At 47.4% G+C, this 23,606-nt stretch overlaps 1 protein-coding gene across 1 annotated transcript; it reads left to right on the top strand.

Moving 5' to 3' along the window:
- The first annotated feature begins 6,501 nt into the window (after window positions 1–6,501).
- Window positions 6,502–21,976, top strand: MORN3 (MORN repeat containing 3). Its single transcript, XM_054996810.1, has 6 exons — window positions 6,502–6,563; window positions 11,642–11,797; window positions 13,065–13,222; window positions 14,335–14,494; window positions 16,509–16,693; window positions 20,256–21,976. Exons 1-6 carry the CDS (start codon window positions 6,503–6,505, stop codon window positions 20,322–20,324), a joined length of 789 nt encoding a protein of 262 aa, XP_054852785.1. The 5' UTR covers window position 6,502; the 3' UTR covers window positions 20,325–21,976.
- Window positions 21,977–23,606: the final 1,630 nt, after the last annotated feature.

Raw genomic sequence — 23,606 nt, 5'->3', positions numbered from 1 at the left:
GTCCATGGATGTTCCATTTAGGCAATGTGGCTAAAAGCCACTGATGGATCTCTCTGCCATGAATTATTCAAAAAGGCCTTTTTCTCAGCTAAGAGGGCAGTATTGTCGGAAAGGGGTCCCAGAGGTTTCGCTAATGAGTTAGGAACCACAGATTTCAACATTATGTTGCCTTACCTATTATCTGTTGCTTTAAATATGTACTCCTATATACTACCTGTGCTTCATGTTGTTTAATGGAAGTCCTAGAATTGACTCTGTTCTGTTTCAGCAATTCTTCAACCCAATATTGGATCCTTGCTAATACTATGTCTTTGTAAACTTATTCATTTACCCTATGACATTATTTATTTATTTACGTCATTTATAGTCCGCCTTTCTCACTGAGACTCAAGGCGGATTACACAGTATGAGGTTAATACAATCAGTATCCAGTACATTTCAATACAATACTATAAGGTACACAGATGCAAGTTTAAAAGACATAGCATTAGGATTCAAGACAGAGTGGAAAAAATACTGGAGCAAAACATAATCAATTCTAGGACTAACATTAGACAAGATGGAGTGCTGGTTGTACATAGGAGTACATATTTAAAGCAGCAGATAATATATAAGGCAAAAATAGTGATGAAGTCTATGATCCCCAACTCATTAGTGAAGCATCTGAGACCCCATCCCTACAATACAGCCCTCCCATTTGAGTAAAAAGACTTTTTGAATAGTTTGGTTTTGCATCATTTATGGAAAGCCAGGAGAGTGGGGGCTCTTCTGACTTCCTCAGGCAGGTCATTCTACAGGATAGGGGCCACCGCCGAGAAAGCCCATGTAAGGGCTGCTGTTGACTTCACCTGTGTGTAGCCTGGCACCTGCAGGAGACCCTGTTCAGATGAGTGAAGCTGCCGTGGAGGAACATAGGGAGGGAGGCGGTCCCATAGGTATGCCGGACTAAAGCCGTGAAGAACTTTGTATGTAATTACGAATACCTTGAACTGAGCAGGGTAAATTATGTTCTTGACACTGTACGGAAATGCCTGCCCTTGTCCTTGCCACTGATTGTGCTAATCTCACACTATGTAATCCGCCTTGAGTCTCAGTGAGAAAAGCGGAATATAAATGACATAAATAAAAATAAATAATAAATAAAATAAATTTATCCAATCCCATTGACATGAAGAGACATTGTGCAGAAGCATAGTAAGGCGTGTTATAATGGGCAGAGTGGTGGACTAGGATTGGAGAGACGTGAGTTCGAATCCCAACTCAGCCATGAAGCTGGGCCAGTCCCTCACTCTCAGACTAAGGTTGGTTTGAGGGTAAAATGCAGGAGAGGAGAGCCATGAGTGCTGGTTGGATAAAAATTACAGACTCTGTTTTTTTAAGATTTCTCTCTCTCTCTTGGGCAACCGAATATCTGAACTTGTTCAGAGACTCTGTAGTGCTTTTCAGTGTACAAACTGTTTTAAAAACAATCCTTCCAACAGATGGAAGAGAATACTCAGAGGGAGGCCACCCACTCAGATGCGTCTTCTTCGAGTAGCCAACACTCTCCTGAGTACCACTCCAGCTCCGACAGGGTTCCTATTCACCAAGGACAAGGACGCTCCTGACCTGTGGTACTCAAAGGGCCTGGGGGATGCTGTACAGACTGTCCAGAAAAATACTTTTGGTCCTGTAAAGTCACAGGCAGATTTTCCCAGCACACACCTCAGGACAGGCTAAGAGCCCCGGGGCACAGAGTGGTAAGCTGCAGTACTGCAGCCCAAGCTCTGCTCACAACTAGAGTTCGAACCTGGCGGAAGCCGGGTTCAAGCAGCTGGCTCAAGGTTGACTCAGCCTTCCATCCTTCCGAGGTTGGTAAAATGAGTACCCAGTTTCCTGGGGGTAAAGTGTAGATTCGAACCTGGCGGAAGCCGGGTTCAAGCAGCTGGCTCAAGGTTGACTCAGCCTTCCATCCTTCCGAGGTTGGTAAAATGAGTACCCAGTTTCCTGGGGGTAAAGTGTAGATTCGAACCTGGCGGAAGCCGGGTTCAAGCAGCTGGCTCAAGGTTGACTCAGCCTTCCATCCTTCCGAGGTTGGTAAAATGAGTACCCAGTTTCCTGGGGGTAAAGTGTAGATTCGAACCTGGCGGAAGCCGGGTTCAAGCAGCTGGCTCAAGGTTGACTCAGCCTTCCATCCTTCCGAGGTTGGTAAAATGAGTACCCAGTTTCCTGGGGGTAAAGTGTAGATTCGAACCTGGCAGAAGCCGGGTTCAAGCAGCTGGCTCAAGGTTGACTCAGACTTCCATCCTTCCGAGGTTGGTAAAATGAGTACCCAGTTTCCTGGGGGTAAAGTGTAGATGACTGGGGAAGGCAATGGCAAACCACGCTGTAAAAAGTCTGCCAAGAAAACGTCGTGATGCAACATCCCCCCATGGGTCAGTAATGACTCGGCGCTTGCACAGGGGACTACCTTTACCTTTTTTTTACCTCAGGACAGAGGCTTTGCTTTAGGGCGCTGATGTGGGCAGCTCAACATGTTCCTCAAGTTTATCCTCAGTCGTGCAGCAGAGATTGGCAACAGGCAGCGGGCTAGCTGAATTTGGCCTCCCTGTCTGCTAATCCTCCCTGCTGCTTGCAAGTAACCAGAGAGCAGAGGTCCTCTCTGGCCCTCCTCTGCTTTGCAGGGGAAAGGCAGAAAAAAGGGACATGGAGAAAAGAGTGGTTAGCTTTCTTACAGGGTGCAGTGGGAAGCTTGGTCTCCTACCCATCCACCCCCTTCCAAGTGGTTCTCTACAAGCTGCCTTCTGACTTCTGACCTGCATCTCTGCATCTCTATACATACCAGCAGCGTCTAGAATGGCAGGAGTTTGAGGGCTTGCATCGTCTCGTAATAGCGTTTGTTTCTTTTTTTAAAGGTGACATTGGAGAAGAGATTATTATTTAAGGCCACCAGGTGGCAGTGCTACCCACATTATGCAAGCTTCCTTTTGGACCTGTGAACCCGCCCCCCTCCTCCCCCCTCCTGTTCCCAGGGCAATCTGCAACACAGCAACGCCTTCCTTTCCTTTCCCCACTCTTCGTATCTGACAAAGGAAGCTCAAAGGAAGCTCTGACTCACAAAAACTCATACTCTGGTGCCTGGCGTGGGCTTTCGGGGACCACAGTTCTCTTTGTCAGATGCATCTGACGGGGAGAGCTGTGGTTATCGAAGGCTTATACTACATAGGAATTGGATGGTCTAGCTGTTTTACTGCTGCAAACTAACAGGGCAAACTCCCTTGAAGCCTCACCCAAGCCAACTGACCCCAAAAGGACACCAAAAGGAGATGTTTACATTTACTAGCAAAGGAATGTTTTGGTTGCACCCTCCCTCTTCCCCCCCCCCCCAACTGCATCTTCTCTCTCCTCCCCTCCTCTTCTATATTTGACCAGTTTCTGTACCATGCATCTGACGAAGAGAACTTGATTCTCGAAAGCTTATGCTACAATAAAATTGGTTAGTCTTAAAGGTGCTACTGGACTCTTTTTGATTTTGCTACTACAGACTAACACAGCTAACTCCTCTGGATCTCTGGCAATCTAGTTGGTCTTTGGACCCAAATCTTGCTCTTCTACTGCAGACCAACACAGCTACCCACCTGAAACTACCAACACCGATGTGACCAAGAGACAGCATCCAGGATGGAGACGTTCAGGGACAAGCAGGCTGCAGCCTCTGACTGTCTGTCCTAAACTCCAAACTGCACACCCTAGCTGCCTGGCCTGCCTTCAGGTGGAATGGGTCACTGCCTCCCAGTTTGGAAAGCTGCTCCATCGGAATCACCAACAGATCTAGTAATCACCCCCCACGAAGGAAACAACCTTACTGAAAACTAATGAAAATGAAAAGCAGTGAAAAGAAAACATTCTTTTATTACAGTGCCTGGCTTCAAACCTATTGCATTAAACAGCCTTCTGCAAGCATGTGAATTTCTGCACACTCCAAAGTGTTACATGCACACAAAGGATCAATAAGAACATAAGAGAAGCCATGTTGGATCAGGCCAATGGCTCATCCAGTCCAACACCCACAGTATCACACAGTGGCCAAAAAACCAGGTGTCATCAGGAGGTCTGCCAGTGGGGAAGGGACACTAGAAGCCCTCCCATTGATTCCCCCCCCCCAAACACCAAGAATACAGAGCCCTACTTACACACACACTTTGCCTCCAAAGAGCTTGGAGCAGTTTCCACCTGGTTCCCAACCAGCAGTCTCCCATCCAGCTAATTTATGGGGCCAGACCCTTTCACTTCAGCCACTGAACCTCCTCAGATATCTTTCAGACTGTTCTCTGGGTTTTAGAAAGGAAGTGGAAAGGGGGGAAAAGCAAAGACATCTGTGTAATGTTTGAACAGTCATATGTGAGTACAGGATGTGTGAACCTCAAAGAATGCTACAAGGCTATATACCAGTCCCTATGTGGTAAGTGTCCCCTGAGTATGTAGATGTGAGAATGCTGTCCTTCTGTTGGGAAAACCTGGAAGAAGCTGTAATGTGTGAATAATCATTCTGAGATCACATGCTAGAAAGCACAATTATGTATCGGCTGACTTTATCTTCAAACCTGTGCAGTCTTGGCTGTGCCCGTGACCTTCTTAGGGACTGGATCAAAACACTCTCTTGCAAAATGCTCCTTCTCTTGCAACAAAGCAATGTGAAGGAACTGGCACAGGCAACAGATGCTAGAATGGGACCAGGTGTTCCTGAGTTCAGCATCCAGGTTGGGGAGAGAGTGGATTTAAAAAATCCTGATGGATGTTTGACTTGGTGGGGGATGGACAGAGGGATGCAGACTTTCTCTTCTGGATGCAAACATGTCTAAAAACACCGAAGTCCAGAAGCAGTGTAGAGTTTTGGATGGCCCTGAGCAACCCGTCAGGAGCCAAACATCCCTCGGCAGGGCAAGGCAAGGCAAGGCAGGGTTCCTCACTCAGTCTGTTGCAGATGTTGCTATGGTGACCTCGGCTAACATGCCAGCTTCCCCAGGAGCGCTGTGCAGAAGGGCCGCCTTTCAGCACCCTCCCCACTGATGACTTTCAGCCAGCAAATTTGAGCCGCTCATATCTGCAGCACTGGCTTTGAGGTCAGTCTCAAATTGTGTTGAGCAGCTGAAGGGTGCTTGCAACTCGGGGCTATGAGTTAAGGGCACCCGATTTCCCTCCTTGGGCTCAATCCACCAGGAAGTTCTCCTGCAGGGACAGCATCAAGATTGGAGGGGGTGGGGGGGTGCTGTACCAGCAAGTCTGGACTTTTACTGTTTTAAGGCATATTTTTATGTTGCAGCTTTTGATTAACAGGGGGTGGGCAAATTGCGGCCCGCGGGCCACATGCGGCCCGCTACAGAGTTTTTTGTGGCCCTCCAAGACAGTCATTAAACTGATTCTAAAATTAAATGTGCTTGCAGCTATAGATGATATGAAATTAGCACAATAATTAAATTGAATAAAACTACCACTATTTTATTTAATTTATACTTACTGATTTTTATGATACAATTTATACCTTTTCTGAAATGCAAAGTTAACTAATGAATGCAATCATTTTAAAAGGTGCGGCCCTCCACTAACCTCCGCTCCCACAAAGTGGCCCCTGAGCCAAAACAATTGCCCACCTCTGGATTAGGATATTAGTCTCTTGACTGGATGGCAGAATGAAAATATTGTAAAATATTTTAGAGGGTTTTTTGTTTTCATTCGAATGATTTCAGGCATCTTCAGGCAAATACATCAAAAAATAATTATTTGTTAGCCTTTTATCTTGCCCTTTCCCTAAGGAGGATAGGGCCAAATATGTGGTTCCTAGGGTTGCCAGCCTCCAGGTAGTGGCTGGAGACCTCCCGGAATTACAACTGGTCTCCATGCCACAGAGATCAGTTCACCTGGAGAAAAGGGCTACTTGGGGGGGGGGCTCTATGGAATTATGCCATGCCAAGGCCCTTTCCCTCCCCAAACCCCACTTTCTCCAGGTTTCTCCAGGTTTCACCCCCCCAGATCTCCAGGAATTTCCCAACTTGAAGCTGGCAACCCTAGTGGTTCCCCTCTTTCCAAGGATGAGAGAGAGAGAGAGAGAGCGTCCCAAGGTCCCCCTATTCATTTTGTGGTGGAGTGGGGCAGTTTGCCATTTGCCATCCCAGAACTGTTCCATGTGGCACGCTTCGTCCAGCTTCGACTCCAAAGTGGATCCCCTTTTGGGTTTAGGACTTTTGCTTCTGCCCTTCACAGTCCTCCTCCGGAGCCAGCTGGGATCTCTTGAGCAAACTTGGCAGAAATGAATGAATGGGAGTACAGCAGTGCACGGAGCACACGGTGCTTCACACATCGCTGTATATCAGTTAGTACATACGAACACATGGTGACAATGACTAGCATCGCATTTTATTTTTTAACAATGCTTTAAAATTAGTCTTAACATAATTTTAGAATAGCAACAGCAACAACATCTTTGTCTCCTTCTTTGGTATTATAGTGTGACTTCTGTGGATGGATGGACAGCTACTTAAATATGATGGAGGAGGAATTTGAAGATGGAAGTGACTCAGCAATGGGTGAGAAATCGAAGCACAGGGCATCAGGAATGGCATTAGGGAAGGGGGGGGCATGGCAGAGGACCGCTCAGGAATTCCTGCTCCGCGATGGAGCTTCTGGCTCCTGGTTTGGGACAGCGGGCCTTCCAGAAGAAAAGCACCCCAAGCAGTTGCCTGGCCTCGCCAACCACGTGCACCAACCGTGTGGGGACAGCTCAGCGGATACAGTCATCTGTTATCGGCAGCGAAGAATTAGGAGCCCAGAAGTCTTTGCTTAAACCTTCACTGAGGCCACAAACACACTAAATGGCGAGCTGCTTTCTGCTCTCCGCTCCATTTCCCCAATCTGCAGTAAGGTCCCTTAAGAATGAGTGAGGTCGTATATGTGAAAAATAGTGATGGAGGAACTACTTTTGTGTCGGGTTGCCAGCTTCAAGTTGGAAAATTCCTGAAGATCTGGGGGGTGAAGACTGGAGAAGGTGGAGTTTGGAGAGCGGGGAGACCTCAGCAAGATATAATGCTATGAAGTGCACCCTTCAAAGCAGCCTTTTCTCCAAGGGAAGTGATTTCTGTTGTCTGGAAATCAGTTGTAATTCTGGGAGATCTCCAGCCACCCCTTGGAGGCTAGCAACTCTGCCTTTGTGCTCACCCCAAAATTGCTTTTATGTTTGCAAGCAGCTCTGTCAAACATTCAAAACTGGGCCTTAATGAGTTTTCAAAGAGATGTTTGCAAAATGCATTCATGTAAAAACAGAGGTTCCTTGCACCATTCTCTGCCGCTTCCCTTCTCCCCCCAATCCACAAATCTGACTTTTATAAAGGTGGAGGTGGGGGAGTAAGCGGTGTCAGGGAATGGCTCTTTAAACAGAGGCCTCCATATTTCTTCCCAGTCTCCCTCAGTATGACTTCCTGTCAAGATTGATGGGGGTTGTAGTTTTTTCACTTCTTAAACTGAACAGGGAAACCGAGAAATACAATTCCCGACAACCACAGCAACCGCATAAGTTCCCAGCATGCACCACCAGCAGCAGCAGCTCCTGGACAGCTGCCCATATAAAGATGAATACTGCCAGCTGCACAGACACAAACGCTCCTGAAATGCTGCTAGTTTTAAATTGCGAGTAAATCTGCAATTTGATAGCAAGGGGCCCTCAGCTTGAGAGAAAACTGGGCCTGTGAACAGGACATGGTTATTTTGGGGGGGCATGTTATTTGCAAGGATTGTAGCATTTCTGGATCCAGAGGAGTTAGCCATGTTAGTCTGTAGTTGCTAAATAGTAACGAGTCCAGTAGCACCTTTAAGACTAACCGCCTTGATTGTAGCATAAGCCTTTCGTTAAGACTAACCGCCTTTATTGTAGCATAAGCCTTTCGAGAACCACAGCTCTCTTTGTCAGATGCAACAGATGCAAGATTCCAGTAGCACCTTTAAGACTAACCGCCTTTATTGTAGCATAAGCCTTTCGAGAACCACAGCTCTCTTCGTCAGATGCATCTGACGAAGAGAGCTGTGGTTCTCGAAAGCTTATGCTACTGCCAATGTGATGTAGTGGTTAGAGTGTTACCCTGGGATGAGGAAGACCCATGTTAAAGTCCCCGTTCAGCTGTGTAGAGCTCATTGGGTGATCTTAGTCCAGTCATTCTCTCTCAGCCTGACCCACCTATCGGGTGGTTGTAAAGATAAAATGAAAGGGAGGAGAACCTGCTAACTGCTTTTTCTAACACACCATCTGCCGATCACCAGATCCGTCCATCTACCACAGCCGTTAAGGAAGAGGCACATCACCTTTGGTCAAATCTGGGGCTTTTAATTAGATGTGGCTTTACGGCAAAGGTCCTGGGATGGACGGATCCCTCTGGAGTCACCAGGCCCCTGGCTTCCCTGGGTGTCTGCAGAGTCTCTGGTCAGCCGTGCAGCTTTGGTGGTTGCAGTGTGTATTGTCTGCCTTGGGGCAGAAAGGGCTTCTACCTGCCGCGGGAGCATCTCTTTCCCCGGGGGATCACTTCCCAAGTGTCCGGTCCCCATCTTCCCATCCAGAAGAGCTTGCTAGAGAGGTGAGCGGTCACCAGTCTGCAAGATGCCCAGCCGGCAGAGGCCAAGGAAGGAGGCAGTGAGCCAAGGACATCTCCCCGGTGACTGAGGCCTCACAATCAGAGCCTCTTCAGGTTGTCTCGTGACGTCACCGTGACCTCGCGAGAGCTGGGCCTGGGGGCCTGGTCCTTGCTGGGCTGAAGGATGCTCCAGGAAGTCTTACGTGCTGGCTTGCTGGCAGGAGTGGCAGAGAAGCAGGCCTGCCCACCGGATCGCCCCCCTCCAAGAACAGCCTCCATGAAGCTTTTCATCCACAAGAGCAGAAGAAGAGGAAGCCCGTAGGGTAATCTGCTCCTAAATATTAGTATAGCACTATCAGCATGCAATTTGTATGCCCCTTTATGACATTTTACGCTGCTTTTTGACTTTTTAAATCTCCAATTTCTTTTGAACATTTGTTGGAATATAACTTGCTCCTTGTAAGTGTGTTTCTTTGGTTTATGTCTGTAATCTGTTTTTCCCCCAGCTGCCTTGAGAACTGGGCATTGGTTGAGAATGTGTGGTCTAAATTATTTAGATAGAATGATATATAGATAGATAGAATGATAGATAGATAAAGAGAGAGAAAGAGAAAGAAAGAAAGAAAGAAAGAAAGAAAGAAAGAAAGAAAGAAAGAAAGAAAGAAAGAAAGAAAGAAAGAAAGAAAGAAAGAAAGAAAGAAAGAAAGAAAGAAAGAGAAAAGCAAGGATGTGTACATGGTCACAATTCTATGCCTTCCATCAGACCTTGTGGAGTTAACACCCCATGTCTTACATCAAGAGCCACTCCCTGCATCAAGCTTCGTCACCCTATTTCACCTTCTTTCCTTCCTCCAAGGAGCTCAGGGTGGTTCTTCGGTCCTCCATTTTATTCTCACAGCCACCCTATGAAATAGGCTGGGCTGGGATAAGGGGACTAGCCCAAAGTTGTTCAGCAAACTGTAAGACAGGGTGGGGATTCGAACCTGGGTCTCTACAGCCCTCAACCCACACTCTCCCAATGATTACACGTCATAGGCTTGCTTTACCCTTGCTACTTCATTGCGCAGAAAGCCTTCTGTGTTCATATCCTCCGAACTCACCTGCCTGCATCTATTTGAAAGCCCCAGAAAGTCTTTGGCTGCAGATGCGCCAAGATTGGTCAAGCAGATTCTGGAAGAGGTAGAAGCAATAAAGAGCCATGATAGAGATAAGAAACAAGATCAACAGAATTCTCTTAGAGTCCCCACTGAGCCTGCCGGCAGCAGCTGTGCTCTACTCCACAGGGACCCTCTGTGCTCCTGCATCAGCTCTAGAGACCAGAAGTGTCCGCCTGCCACCCTCCAGTCAGAGAGCCAAGCTACAAGTGACACCTGACACAGGTTGGACACTTGTCAGCTTCCCTCAAGTTTTGATGGGAAATGTAGGCGTCCTGGTTATACAGCTTGGCTCTCCATTACAGGTGCAAGACTAGGATGCCTACATTTCCCATCAAAACTTGAGGGAAGCTGACAAGTGTCCAACCTGTGTCAGGCATCACTTGTAGCTTGGTTCTCCCTTTTAGAGAGATCTAGGCAGGAGCTGAATGCTGGAGCAGGGCAGGCAATGGGGCGTGTCTGTGTTTGGCTGCTATGCATATGAAAAGAACTGGCTTACACTTGGTTTGCAAACAAGAGAGTGGGGTGGGGGGCACTCAGGTCTACACGCAAGTGGCACCTCCTGGCCCAGGAATCCAATCCTCAAATCCAGTTGTGTATAGTTTGGCTCCAGAGGATGGAAGGAAATGCGGGACATGCTCAGAGGCAGTCTTGTTCCTGCAAGCTTATGGGCATTTATTGAAGAAGTCTCTGTTGCTTTCTACCTGTTAGGCACTCCAGCTATCTGCCTTTCTGGCTTCATTTTGGCAGTGTATTTTTTCTGCCTAGGTGCCCAAGTGATTGTTTCCAATTTTATTTTATTACCTCAATCTGTTTCGCGTCCTATTTAATTTACAAAAACCTGACTCTTCAAGCAGCAACCAGGCAACATAGGAGATAAAACTCAGCTAAAAAAAAAACCAACCATAGCTCCGTACATCACAAGTAGGCTTGCCAACTCCAGGTTGGGAAATTCCTGGAGACTTGAGGGTACAGCTAGGGAAGGGCAGGGTTTGGGAAGGAAAGGGACCTCTGTGGGGTTTAATACCACGGGGTCCACCCTGTGAACCTGCTGTTTTCTCCATGGAAACTAATCTCTGTAGTCTGCTGATCTGGCCGATTCCAGATGGCCAGAAATTGTGGTTTTTCTGCGGAAATAATCGCTTACCGGCCACGCGTTCACTTTCGTCTCCATCCGCTTTGTCTCGCAGCGTGCCGTGCCGTCCCGCTTCCGGATGTTCGCACGGCCAACTGAGGTACCTGGGATTGGTTGTTTCCTCCCCGTCACAGTTGACGTCGGGGGCCTTCATTGGTTCGCATTTTGTTTTTTTTTTTAAATTTTTTTTACGTGTTTTGCGCAAATGCGCAAATGCGAAGGTATGCGAATACGCAGCATCGACGTTTGTGCGCTTTTGTGCATTTGTGCGCATTTGCGCAGTTTGATGTGCGCAAACGTGCGACTGCGCAAATGGTGCCCGGTTTTAAAAAAAAAATTAAGGGAATATTGTTGCCGGCCGGCCGGCAAAGGAAGGAGGGAAAGGGGAGGGCCTCTCCGCGGTGACGAAGCGTCCAGAAGTGTGCAAACCCACAATACTGCGTTCACACCGTCTGCTTATAGAGCGCAACCGAGCGCCATGGACCGCAGGTAAGCCGGGACGGGAAATTGCGGGTTTTTACAAGTGCTGTCGCTGAAAAAGCGAAAGCACTCGCTTTATTTGTGCCCGTCTGGAATCGGCCCAGTTGTGATTTTGGAAGCTCGCCGGGCGCCACCTGGGGGTTGGCAAGCCTAGCTACAGGGCTCTTGTGAGGATAAAATGAAGGAAAGGAGAATGATGTTTGGGTTCGTGTGGCTGTATAAATGAAGTGAAAAAGTGAGAACTGGTCTGTACTGCTGCTCTTTCCTTTCCCCTCCAGATAAAACCAGCATGCCTATTGTCAAGTACCCCAAAACAGTCGATCCTCTTTGGTATGAATGGGACAGGAAAGCTCAGAAATGTGGATTAAGGCATACAGTTTATGCTGTGAACGGGGATCGCTACACCGGGGAGTGGCTGGAGAATCTTAAACATGGTAAGAACACTGTAGAGCCAGAGTGAGAAATTCACTGGACTAGCTGACAGCTGACTTTCTGGAAGAAACAGTTTTTTGAGTTACACAGAACTTTTCTTTTAAAATTATATACTTTTCCAACAAAGAAGCAAAAATACATACAAGCCTATTCAAATCCAATGGGCTAGATCCCATGGAACTGTTTGATTAATGGTGGTGCTTTCCCCCAGCAGGATTCAACCCTAATCGTTTACATTGGCTGGTGTTTGACTTTCTCAAAAGACTTCCAGTAAGCCATCACCATTTCCCAGACCTCTTTTGGTGGTGGCTCCTGATGCTTCCAGAAATACATAGAACTCTTCTTTCCTGCCTAGGTATCCAATGCAAAACTCAAACATGATAAATGTCAAATGCCCTGACTGGTGATAGAAAGCCAAAAGTACTTTAGAAGAGAGAGAAAGGAAGCTTCAATGATGACTGAAACCATCAATGTAAAAAATGCTCGTGCTGGATCTTACCAAAGACCGAATTAGTCCAGCATCCCATTTCTAAGAGTCTCCAAAAAGCCCACAAACAAAGTCCACTGTTTTTTCCCAGCATCTGGTTTTCAGTGGTAGATTGCCTCTGAACATGAAGGTTCCACTGAGTGATTGTGGCTAAACACTCTTGTTAGGCCTATTCCGCCCCCCCATGAAGTTGTTTGGCTCACGGTAACTCAAAATGACAATACATCCACTTCTTAAATGAGTTTGACTCATATGGTTAGAACTTGCCCCCAGTAGCCTTGGGCCTCTCTGAGCCAAGCTACAAGTGACGAATGACACTTGAACGGCAAGTGAACAGATTCACGTGTATTCCTCCCTGTTTACTTGCCCTCCACTTGATCACGTAGTGGAGGGCAAGTGAACAGGGAGGAATACACGTGAATTTGTTCACTTGCCGTTCAAATGTCATTCATCACTTGTAGCTTGGCCCTCTGTCTTGTGCTTCAACTCCACTTGCTCTGCAAAGCCCTTGACCTAATTCCCACGTCCCTTGCTCTTGTTAGAAAGCTGCAACTGTTCTTTCTTTCTGTATTCAGCCTTCCTTGCTGTGTGGGGCAGCCAGATTTCCGGGTAGGGTTTGAAAAGAAATTAACGGGAACCCTGTGATTTCCTCATAACCAACCAGAACGTCTGTGGCCTTCTTGCCAAGCTCGTCTGTGTTTTCATTTTAAGGCCAGCTGCATTTTCTTTATATACACAATTCTTATTGCTATTCCTGTGTTTTAATTTTAATCCATTTCCAGGCAAAGGCACCCAAATGTGGAAAAGCACAGGGGCAATCTACAGCGGTGACTGGAAATTTGGGAAACGGGTTGGCTATGGGACATACAGCCTTCCTGATCCCATCACTAAAGAATACAAGAAAGTATATACAGGCTGGTGGAAAAATGACAAGATGTGGGTAAGCCACATTCTGCCTCCGTTGCTGATGGAAATGTTGTCCTCCAGGCATTTACTATAACAGCAAAAAAAATAGGAAGTTGTGGGGTGTGTACGAACGAGCTCTTGCCTGGTCATTCTCCCCTCAGAAATTCATTTGCTACAATAGCCAGACATTAAACTGGGCTTCATTTTCCAAACTATATTGGAAGTTTGCAGACTGATAACACAATAGATCCCAGTGGGTCCAATAGGACTTATTCCCAAGTTGCTTAAGACAGCAGCCTAATTGACAGAGGAAACGTGGAGTCCCAGGTTTGAATCCATTACAGGGAAGCTTGCGGGCAGACCTTGGGCCCGTCACACACCCTCAGCCAAAACTTATTTACTTACGTCATTTATATCCCATCTTTCTCCCAGATGGGGACCCAAAGAGATGTACACCTTTCTCCTCTCCTCTATTTTATCTCACAACAACCCTGTGAGGTAGGTTAGGCTGAGTGTGTGTGACTGGCCCAAGGTCACCCAGTGAGTTCTCATGGTAGAGCGGGGGATTTCTACCTAGGTCTCCCAGATTCTGGTCTGGCGTTCTAAACACAGCACCACACTGGCTCACATATAACAACAACATTTGATTTATATACCGCCCTTCAGGACAACTTAACACCCACTCAGAGCGGTTTACAGTGTGTTATTATTATCCTCATGACAATCACCCTGTGAGGTGAGTGGGGCTGAGAGAGCTCCAAGAAACTGTGACCGACCCAATGTCACCAAGAACAACAACAACATTTGATTTATACCCCTCCCTTCGGGACAACTTAATGCCCACTCAGAGCGGTTTATAATGTTATTATTATCCTCACAACAATCACCCTGTGCGGTGGGTGTGGCTAAGAGAGCTCCGGAGAGCTGTGACTGACCCAAGGTCACCCACCTGGCTACAAGCGGAGGAATGGGGGAACCAAACCCGGTTCTCCAGATTAGAGTCCTGCCGCTCTTAACCACTATACCAAACTGGACAATGAACAGAGAACAATGTCAGCCTCTGTGTCCCTATTGAAGATAAAGGCAGCATATCAATGAAGTAAATAAATAAAAACATCTCCCTCCCCCTCCCCGGTGTAATTTCAGGGCTACGGAATCAAGTTTTATTCAGATAAAGAGTATTATGAAGGGGAATGGAGTGTTGGGAAGAGAGATGGCTGGGGAAGGATGTATTACCAGGATGGGTCCATCTACGAAGGCCAGTGGACGGAAGACAAGCCGGGGGGACAAGGGCTCTTCCGCATGAGTAAGTGCCAGTTGGTGCCACTCCGACTATGCTCGTGAGGGACCCCATCGCTCCTGTTTTCTGCGTCTTACAGCAGCACTCCAGTGAGAATTCCTGTGCTCAAAGCCGAATCTTGCCTCTACTCCTTGCTCCCATTGATTCGGAACCAGAATTGGGTTGAGATCAGAATGCCTGTGAACCTTTAAAGACAGAGATGCTGAAATTCTAAGCCCTCGTAGCTCAGATAGACTGCTCCTGTCTGGTGTGCAAAGCTGTCTGCTGCTCACGTTTCCGGTTTCTCTCCTCCCTGCCAGGGTACCAGTGCAGTGGAGAGGGCTGTCCAGGACTGGCATTCCCTTCGGAGTGCATGCAGCTGCCAACCCGAGCCAGGTCCAAGTCAGCTTGCACCGGGCTGGCAGCGTGAGCCCAGGAGGGGTGCACTTTGCTTGGGGGTGATTGAGTCCCTTCAACCAGCCCTGATCTCTCCTCCTCCAGAGACAGCCTTGGACTGTCGAAGAGCTAGAGGGGGTCTACAATAAGGCAGAGATGATGATTTCTGCAGACACACAAGTTTACTCTGATCAGCTCTACTGGAGCACGTTTCCGGGAAACTGCACATTTTTAGAGGCAGGAGTGAAAGCGATTCTTCCGTTAGGGTGGGGGCCATGGTCTGGCCCTGTCCAAGATCAAGTAGCTAGTGGTGGCAGCATGCCCAGGGAGGGTAACTCTAAACCAGGGACTCACAAGGGCTTGCAGTGCAGTTCCTTCTGCTGCAGAAGAAATTGGGAGATGCGGCAGAAGTCACTGTAAACAGTTTCCAGATTCCCTGGGAAAGGGCGAAGGAGCGTCTACCCAGCCTGCTTCCCTACCAGAGTATCAGCCCCAGGATGAGTGACATCTGCCAAAGCCTCTTCGGCAATTCTGTCTAGAAGGTAACAGGTATCCCTTTCCGGCGAGGACAAAATACCTTGACTCAGCTTTGGTCACTCTTTTGGGACAATTCCCAGTTGATGATGAACTTGCGGGATTTCCCTGCAGGCTAAATTTATCCAGTAAGTTACAATTACTTCTGCACGCCTGCAAGTTTACTCCAGCCAGCCCATCCTTCTGTAAATTGTTAATAACCCTCTTTATCAATAACCAGAAGAGGAAAGCAAAAGTGATTTTGCTAAATACAGATTTCATAACAACAACAACAACAACAACAACAACAACAACAACAACAACAACAACAACAACAACAGATGTATATGCCGCCCTTCAGGATGACTTAACACCCACTCAGAGTGGTTTACAAAGTATGCTATCATTATCCCTACAACAAAACACCCTGTGAGGTGGGTGGGGCTGAGAGAGCTCTGAGAGAGCTGTGACTGACCCAAGGTCACCCAGCTGGCTTCAAGTGGAGGAGTGGGGAATCAAACCCGGCTCTCCAGATTAGAGTCCTGCCGCTCTAAACCACTACACCAAACTGGCTCTCATGTCAATTATAGGAGATTTTTATACAAAGTGAATTTTTTAAAAAAGAGATTTTATTTTATAATTATTGTCAGTCTGCCTTTCTCAGTGAGTCTCAAGGCAGATGACACAGTGTATGGAACATCCCATATGCTACAGGTTACCCCAACAGTGAGTACACAGTAGGATAGTCTGCAGTCCCTACCCCTTTTCCAAAGCATCTTTCTGAACCATTTCAGTACAATGCAGCCCTCCTGGTGGTGGTGGAAAGTGCCGTCAAGTTGTAGCTGACACGGCAAGGAAACAGAGTAACAGAAGTGCTCTGCCATTGCCTGGCTCTGCATAACAAGCTTGGTCTTTATTGGAGTTCTCCCAGTTGGAGGTCTCCACTGAGCGGCGCGGAGGGCAATCTAAACTCCCCTCTGTCTGGAGACCAGGGGGCGGGGCCACCACGCATGTGACCATTTTCTCCGAGGGCAACCCACTGAGTTCCACCACCTCTTTCCCCAGAAAAAAAGCCCTGACCATAAGGAAATGCAAAGCAGCTTTTCTAACCATATTCTTTGCACTACTGCAGAAAATGAAAACCGGTATGAAGGTTCCTGGAAAGATGGGAAGAAGAATGGACCAGGAAAGTTCTTCTATTTGGATTCAGGGCAATTATTTGAAGGTTTCTGGGTGGACGACATCCCGAAGTGTGGAACTATGATCGACTTTGGCCGTGAAGAAGCACCCAAACCCACTCAGTATCCGATTCCAAAGGTAATGCATGGGTCAGACTGGGGCCCTTGCCTCTTTGAGGGGAGGGGGTCTTCTGCAGATCTACATTTTGCACATTTGGAGATATTCAGAGCCAAGCTATAAGTGACGCCTGACACAGGTTGGACGCTTGTCAGCTTCCCTCAAGTTTTGATGGGAAATGTAGGCATCCTGGTCTTGCAGTTGTAATGGAGAGCCAAGCTGTAAAACCAGGACGCCTACATTTCCCATCAAAACTTGAGGGAAGCTGACAAGTGTCCAACCTGTGTAAGGCGTCACTTGTAGCTTGGCTCTCTGTGACTCACATTACATTTCCCTTAATCTGAGTATATCTGAATAGGGAAATGCAGCTGTAGAATAGTCAACTTTTTTACTTACCCCTGCTCCTGCACCTTCATGGGAAACTTAACGTTTGCTTTTTCCTGTGCTGTGAGAAGCCTCTCTCCTGTAGATTTGAGCAAATTGACTCTGCAGAGTAAAGGCTCAGGCGAGGCTCTTTTTCTTTTCCTGGTCAATTGGCAACCCCCCCCAAGAGCCAATTCCCCACCAGAACTTGAGCAAATAACAGGACGCCAGCACTTCTCCTGTTTCGTACCCACTTTGTCAAGAGGGTTCTGTTAGCAGTTATCTCCCTAAACAACAACAATTTATGCAGTAATAATAAATTACTGCATACTGGCGTCCTGTTGAGTGGTTCTGGGCAGTTGTGAATTCTCCTTCTTCTTTGAGACTGAGAGTCCCAGCGGCAATCCTGTCCGGGAGTCGGCACCCACGCGGGTCACTTCTGGCCTCAAGTTTTCACCTGGGAAAGAATTTAGAAGAGTATTTCCATAAAGACTGAACATCTCAAGTCTCTAACACAAACGTAAAAGAAGAGGAAGTGGTGTGACTAATATCTCCACTGGAACTCTATCAATATCGGACTGTATATGAACTATGATTGTATAGGAATATTTGGAATTGTAATTACGAATCTCATGTAAATTGCACTGTGCACTTTAAGAGGGATTGATAGTGAATGAAAGAAAGATACGATTGGATATTATTGCATGGTGCACTTTAAGTACGTGATTGTTTCCACGGTTGGTCATTGCTTGCTGCGTATCAGACAGGGACAATGGCTGATTCCAGGCTGTGCCAGAGCTGGACTTGCTGACATCTTCGTTCCCTTTCAGTTCTTTAGAGGATTCATTGTCTCCTTGTTTGCATATTTTTGATAAGTTTTGTAATCAAGCACAGCCTGAGGCATGGTATAAATAATAAATAACTGTAATTTGTTGCTATGGAACAAAAAATTAAGAGAGAATCCTAAACTTAAATAACAGAAAAACAATTATGGATCTCTGGAGGAATATACTGCCTAATGTTTGCCTTATAAGGGCTTCTTTACACAATCAGCATTCAGAACTTGGGTTTTTTTTTCAGCTTGTTGTCTTGTGATAAGGGGGTTTCATACTCACTCCTCCCCAAGAAGGGCATATTCAGGATGTTCAGTTTCCAAGTAGCGGAGGGGAAGGACTGGAGACTGACTGGGAAGGAGCAGGGGCTCAGTGGGAAAGCATCTGCTTGAAATGCCGAAAGTCCAAGGTTCAAGTCCTGACACCTCCAGTTAAAAGAATCCAGTAGTAGTGTGAAGACCTTGGAGAGCTGCTGCCAGTTGGAGTAGACAAGGGCTGCTTCCACACACGTTGGATAATCCACTTCCAATACTCTTTAGTGAACATTTGAAACTGATTTTCCATGTGTGGAACAAAAAATCCACTTCAAAAGGATTGCGAAAGTGCACTGAAAGTGCATTATTCAACGTGTGTGGAAATGGCCAAGCATGACTGTGATAGACCCAGGGCCTCACCCTGCACAAGACATCCTCGTGTGTTCATGTGACATCGTTTGGCCTGTATTCATTTTAGGGTTGACGGGACTTGTCCAAGCGACATCCACCTGGCCCCCTCCCAAGTGACTAATATTTCTTTTTCGGACTTGTGGCGTACCACTTTTGCCCACTGGTCAAAGTCCAAAGTTTTTTTTCCAGATCTCATCCAGGCAATTTGGAGGAGACTCCTATTCTAGATCGTGAGGATCTACCAATATTCACCTCCCCCCCTTTATGGCCCCTCCAAGCCTAGAGAAAGGACCAGTTTGCCCACTGGAAGGCTGTGTCCACCATAAAAAAAATTCCAGGATGTTTTAGCCACAAATAAGTGCCTGCTGAAGGTCGAGGCAAATGCAGGGCCACAGAGAGACCCCACTCCCCCACCCCCAACTGCTGCCTCTGTGCACCTTTATATACCCCCTCCCATTTAGAAGAGCACACAAAATAGGCTTGCTTGGCACTGCTCTGCTCCTACGATCCCCAGCGGCGTCTTCCTGGGCCCTGAGGACCCTTTGGCAGGATGCAGCACCCTCGTCACCCAGTCAGCACAAGCGAGCATGTGGCTGCGCCGGCAAGTCTTTTCTTCCCGCTCTTCACATTTCTGGGGCGTTCCTTGCCTCTCTGGCTCTCTCTCTCCATTTATCTTCCCAAGTGAGGGATTTGGCTGAGCAAGCAGAGGCCATCAAGTTGCCTGTTGTCCTCCATACAGTACTGAGAAATGGGTAGCGGTTAATGGCCAGAATGGTGGACGAGGACCTGGGAGATAGAGGGTCAAGCCCCCAACTTTGCCATGAAGCTTCCAGGGTCCTCTTGGGCTGGTCACTCTCTCCCAGACTAACCTACCTGACAGGGCCGTTGTAAGGTCAGAATGGGAAGAGAGGACACCATGTTGATTGCCCCAAGCTCCCTAGATTAAGGTCAGGATAACAATACAGAAAGAGGGAGATTAAGCTGGAACACTGTTGATTCACCTCAACATTGCACTGACTAAGTGAGCCCCTCTCCCTCTCTGCTCCTGCTCTTCGTCTGTATTGTGTGTGTGTGTGTGGGGGGGTATTGATACCGGCCTACCTCGCAAGGTGTAAGGACAACTGCAATAACAAAGAAGCAGGAATCTAGAGACACCTTAAAGGCTGATGAGATGTTAGTCGTGGAAACTTTTGTAGACTAGAGCCTAGTTTGTTAGACTTTGAGCACTCAAACACTACTATATAAAGTTCCATAGACTGCCAGTTGAGGATTTTCCAAAATATACCAGCCAGAGATGTATAATGTGATTTTAGTGTTCTATGAGGAATTGGGACTTGGGGCTAAAATACCCCATTTTGCAAGTAAAAGTAATTTTATAGATTGGTATCTGCAGAGTGGTAAGCTGCAGTACTGCAGCCCAAGTACTGGGCTCAAGGTTGACTCAGCTTTCCATCTTTCCGAAGTTGGTAAAATGAATACGGAGTTTCCTGGGGGTAAAGTGTAGATGACTGGGGAAGGCAATGGCAAACCACCCCGTAACAAAAAGTCTGCCAAGAAAACGTGATGTGACGTCCCCCCATGGGTCAGTAATGACTCGGTGCTTGCACAGGGGACAACTTTTACCTTTACCTATCCAATAGAAGTTGGGAAGGGCCTACAGGCTGCCAAGCACCTCCCCACCCCCTCAATGTAACAAGCTTTGCTCGTGTGTTTTTATTCCAGATCGAACTGGCGGACCCCGAAGGTGTGCTGGAGGAGGCTGTTGCAGGATTCGAGAGTACCAAAGAGTGAGAGGCTTCGCTTCAGAAAGAATGACGAGAGCGACAATCCCGTGCCACAGAATTGTGTTAACTTTTGCATTAAGTCCATATCTTTGGTGATCTCTGGTGTTGGATCGAGAGTCTCCCCTCCCCCCTGGCAATCAACAGATGCCATTTGCAAGTACATATCTGCTGCCTTAACAAGCCCCTTCCACCAGTCCCTCCTCCTCTCTTTGGGCTATACAAGGTCCTTCAGCTCAGTTGTTGAATAGCGGCAGAGGGCATGCTGGAAGGAGCCAAGCACGGGCTCCTCTGACTTGACATCTCCTCCTGGCACACTCGTCCAGTGCCTTTGCTGCACACAAGACCTGGCGCTCAACCTGGAGCCTGCCTTTCAGCCTGTTCTCTGTAATAAAAAGGTAGGTGTCAGGGTGAGAGCCTTGAACAATACACAGCCGCGTCTACAAAAGCTCATCCCAGCCGGGGCCTTCCTAACAAAACTCACAGGCTCAGCAAAGCCCTGCCTTTCTCAGGGCCCATCAGTGTTCACTGGGTAAGGCCGCAAGCTATTGACCTGCACAGAACTTCATGGAAAAAGCAACAACTGCTCAGAGGGAGCTCTGAGACTGGCTTCCGAGAATGAGCAGGCAAAGAATTTGCATACATGGCAACACGAAGGTACAAAGCTGTCTTACACCAGAAGTCCAGCCCGGCTTTCTCCACCCTGATTGGCAGCAGTTGCCCGAGGTCTCAAGATTACCCGGCTCTGATCTTGCAGTTGCTGGCTGAATAGACCACCGAGCCCCAAATAATCCCTTTTCTCCTTGCAGGCCACAAACTAAAGAAAGAGTTCTTGGCTCATGCCAGACCACACAATGGGATCCTGTGGATCTCTCCCGCTAATGGCGAGTGCTCCTTCCACCCCTGCAAAGAGCTTCTTTTTAGAGGGGAAGGTATAACTATTAAGCAGAACGGACCTACAGGATCCGACCCTCCAATCTGAATCCAGTGATGAAAGCTGGTTTAGCGGGCGATACAGCTTAGGAGGACAACGTCAACGTGCCCCATTTAGGAATTCAGAAAGGCCTCTGGAACCATGCACCACAGTAGCTAAGAAATACCTAGGAATCTGGGACAATGATGAAAGCAGCCACGCCTTGCCCTGGGACAATGAACAACAGTTGCATCGGGAACAAACTAGGTGCTGTCACAAAGGTGGCTCTAAAATGTTCGTACTGCAATGCGAATAAGTATTTGGATTCCAATCCTGATTAATATTAATAATACTTCTTCAAGTAGTGTTAACTTTTAAAAAGACACCGTTCTTTTTCCTGTGAGCGATAGGGACTCACACTGCATCTCTGGAAAAGGCAAACTGCAAATTTACTGGCTATTGGGGGTCAAATCTAGGGAGCGTTTGTCCAGAAGAAGAATCGTCATTGCAGCCCCAGAGTTCAGTTGGCTCCAGAGCCCTCGAGGAAGCTTCTTCTCACCTCAGCCTCGAGCACAGCGTTATCAAGAACTGGGGTGGCCGATTTTTGCTTGGCCTTTAAAAAGCAGCTTAGAATTCCGATGGTTCATTAATTCATGTTCAATATTATTCAGGCTCCTTTAACAGCGAACATGTAAGAAGTCTGCATCGAGTGATTCAGAATCTCAATTTTTGTCTTGAGAAATCCACCAGCGATTTTTAGAGCAGTCCCAGGAACCCTCAAGCCTCAGGTAAACATATAAAGTTGCTTTTGACAGAGCATACTGCAGATTCCTCTGCCTATCTAGAGCCTTTGCTGATAAGATCTCATGTAGAGAACAGCCTTTCCCCATACCTGCTTCCGTAGATCCTTTGAATGGGAATTATCAGTGGTTCAACCTCGAACTCTGCATGCAAAGCAGGGAGTCTCCCAGGGCGTCCAGTGGGCTTCCATGACCTTAATTCACCCAGCCCTGACACGGGACCTCGGGTGGATTGTTTGCTTCTTTTCATTGGTCTTCCAGGCTCCATTCAAAGTGCTGCTTTACAACCCTCAGCAGCCGGGCTACCTGGCGGACTGCCTCCTCCATCCATCACCTGCCTGTCAGTAAAACTCTTCTTACAAGGCCCCTCTCTGCCAAGCCCCTTTGGAGGCAAGAGAGGGAGCGACCAAGAAGAGGGCTTAGATCCTTTCCTGTTTTTCATCGGCTTTTAAAAGCTGCTGCTCGTATTGTGGACCTGTTTGGTTTTTAGTGCCAACTTTTCTTTCCTGTGTTTTAAAGGGTTTTTTTAAAATAAGCCACTTAGAGGGCTGGATTCTGAATGGCAGGGTAGCGATGCACCGAACCAAGAAATGCACATGAGAGCAGCTTGGGATACACGCCCCCATTTGGAGCCCCCTTCCTAAGCACCTTATCTCTGTAAGATACATTCCATCTCCCATTTCCAAGAATAACCAAAGCAGGTTTTAATTTGAGCCAGGATTCACTCCTAGAACCTTTTTGGGAATGTCAAGGTACAGCCACGAATCTCTGAAATAATATTAAGGAGTGCCTCTGAGTGCATGCAGAGGGCTCTGTCCCAGGGACTATGGTTGTCCTTCCATATTTAGGATTAAGGGACAGACTTAAATTGCAGCCCTTCTCTTCTTCAGCAATTAAAAAAGCCGTTGCAGTTGTCACACTGTTTATGAGCTTTGCTTGCCTCAGGCGTGCAAACTCATCTCCTGTGAGCAAATGTTTCCTCTTGTCGCTTGAAAGCGAGCGTTTCCGTTTCTAACTGCTTCCTCTCCGCACAGGGCGTAAAGGGCTGCGTTGCACTGCAGATCTGGTGCCTAACAGCCTGTCACATTCAATTTAATTTGATTTCCACCACTGGGCACTTTGCCAGCCTGACAGCCCAGTTAGCACACGCGTTTGGGCGGCATAGACACACACTCACACGCCTCGTAATGCCACTGCCCCACCATGTCCCTCTATACCATACCCAGTGCAAAGGAAACTCTCTCTTTGAACTTTCTAAACCGAGTTTCTTTGAACTTTCTAAGCCATCCATCCTGCTTTAGTATAATAGCTAAGAGGAGGACTCGTGAATCTGGGCTCAAACCTCTTCTGCTGTCACCAGCGCTTCTGGTGATCTTAGGCATGCCGCTCACGCTCAGCCTCAGCAACCCCCACCATCTGTAGTACTGACCTACCTTAAAGGGTTATTGTGTAAGGATTACAAGACAGTGAACACTGGAGAGCACTACCTAGGTGCAGGATTTGACCCTGCCATATAGACTTCCAATTGCGCCTATCTCGGAGGGATCCTCGCAAAGGGAAATGCCAAATGCGATGGGCA

This window comes from Eublepharis macularius, chromosome 13 (genome assembly GCF_028583425.1).
Source record: "Eublepharis macularius isolate TG4126 chromosome 13, MPM_Emac_v1.0, whole genome shotgun sequence".
Taxonomy (NCBI): Eukaryota; Metazoa; Chordata; class Lepidosauria; order Squamata; family Eublepharidae; genus Eublepharis; species Eublepharis macularius.
This window is presented reverse-complemented; position numbering and strand designations above follow the sequence as displayed.

What these genes read in the sequence shown, in the direction of transcription:
- MORN3 (XM_054996810.1), top strand. Translation starts at nt 6,503, where the DNA reads ATGGACAGCTACTTAAATATGATGGAGGAGGAATTTGAAGATGGAAGT. An exon ending in GCTGGAGAATCTTAAACATG is followed by an intron (nt 11,798 to 13,064) that starts GTAAGAACACTG and finishes ATCCATTTCCAG; the next exon opens with GCAAAGGCACCCAAATGTGG. An exon ending in CTCAGTATCCGATTCCAAAG is followed by an intron (nt 16,694 to 20,255) that starts GTAATGCATGGG and finishes TTTTTATTCCAG; the next exon opens with ATCGAACTGGCGGACCCCGA.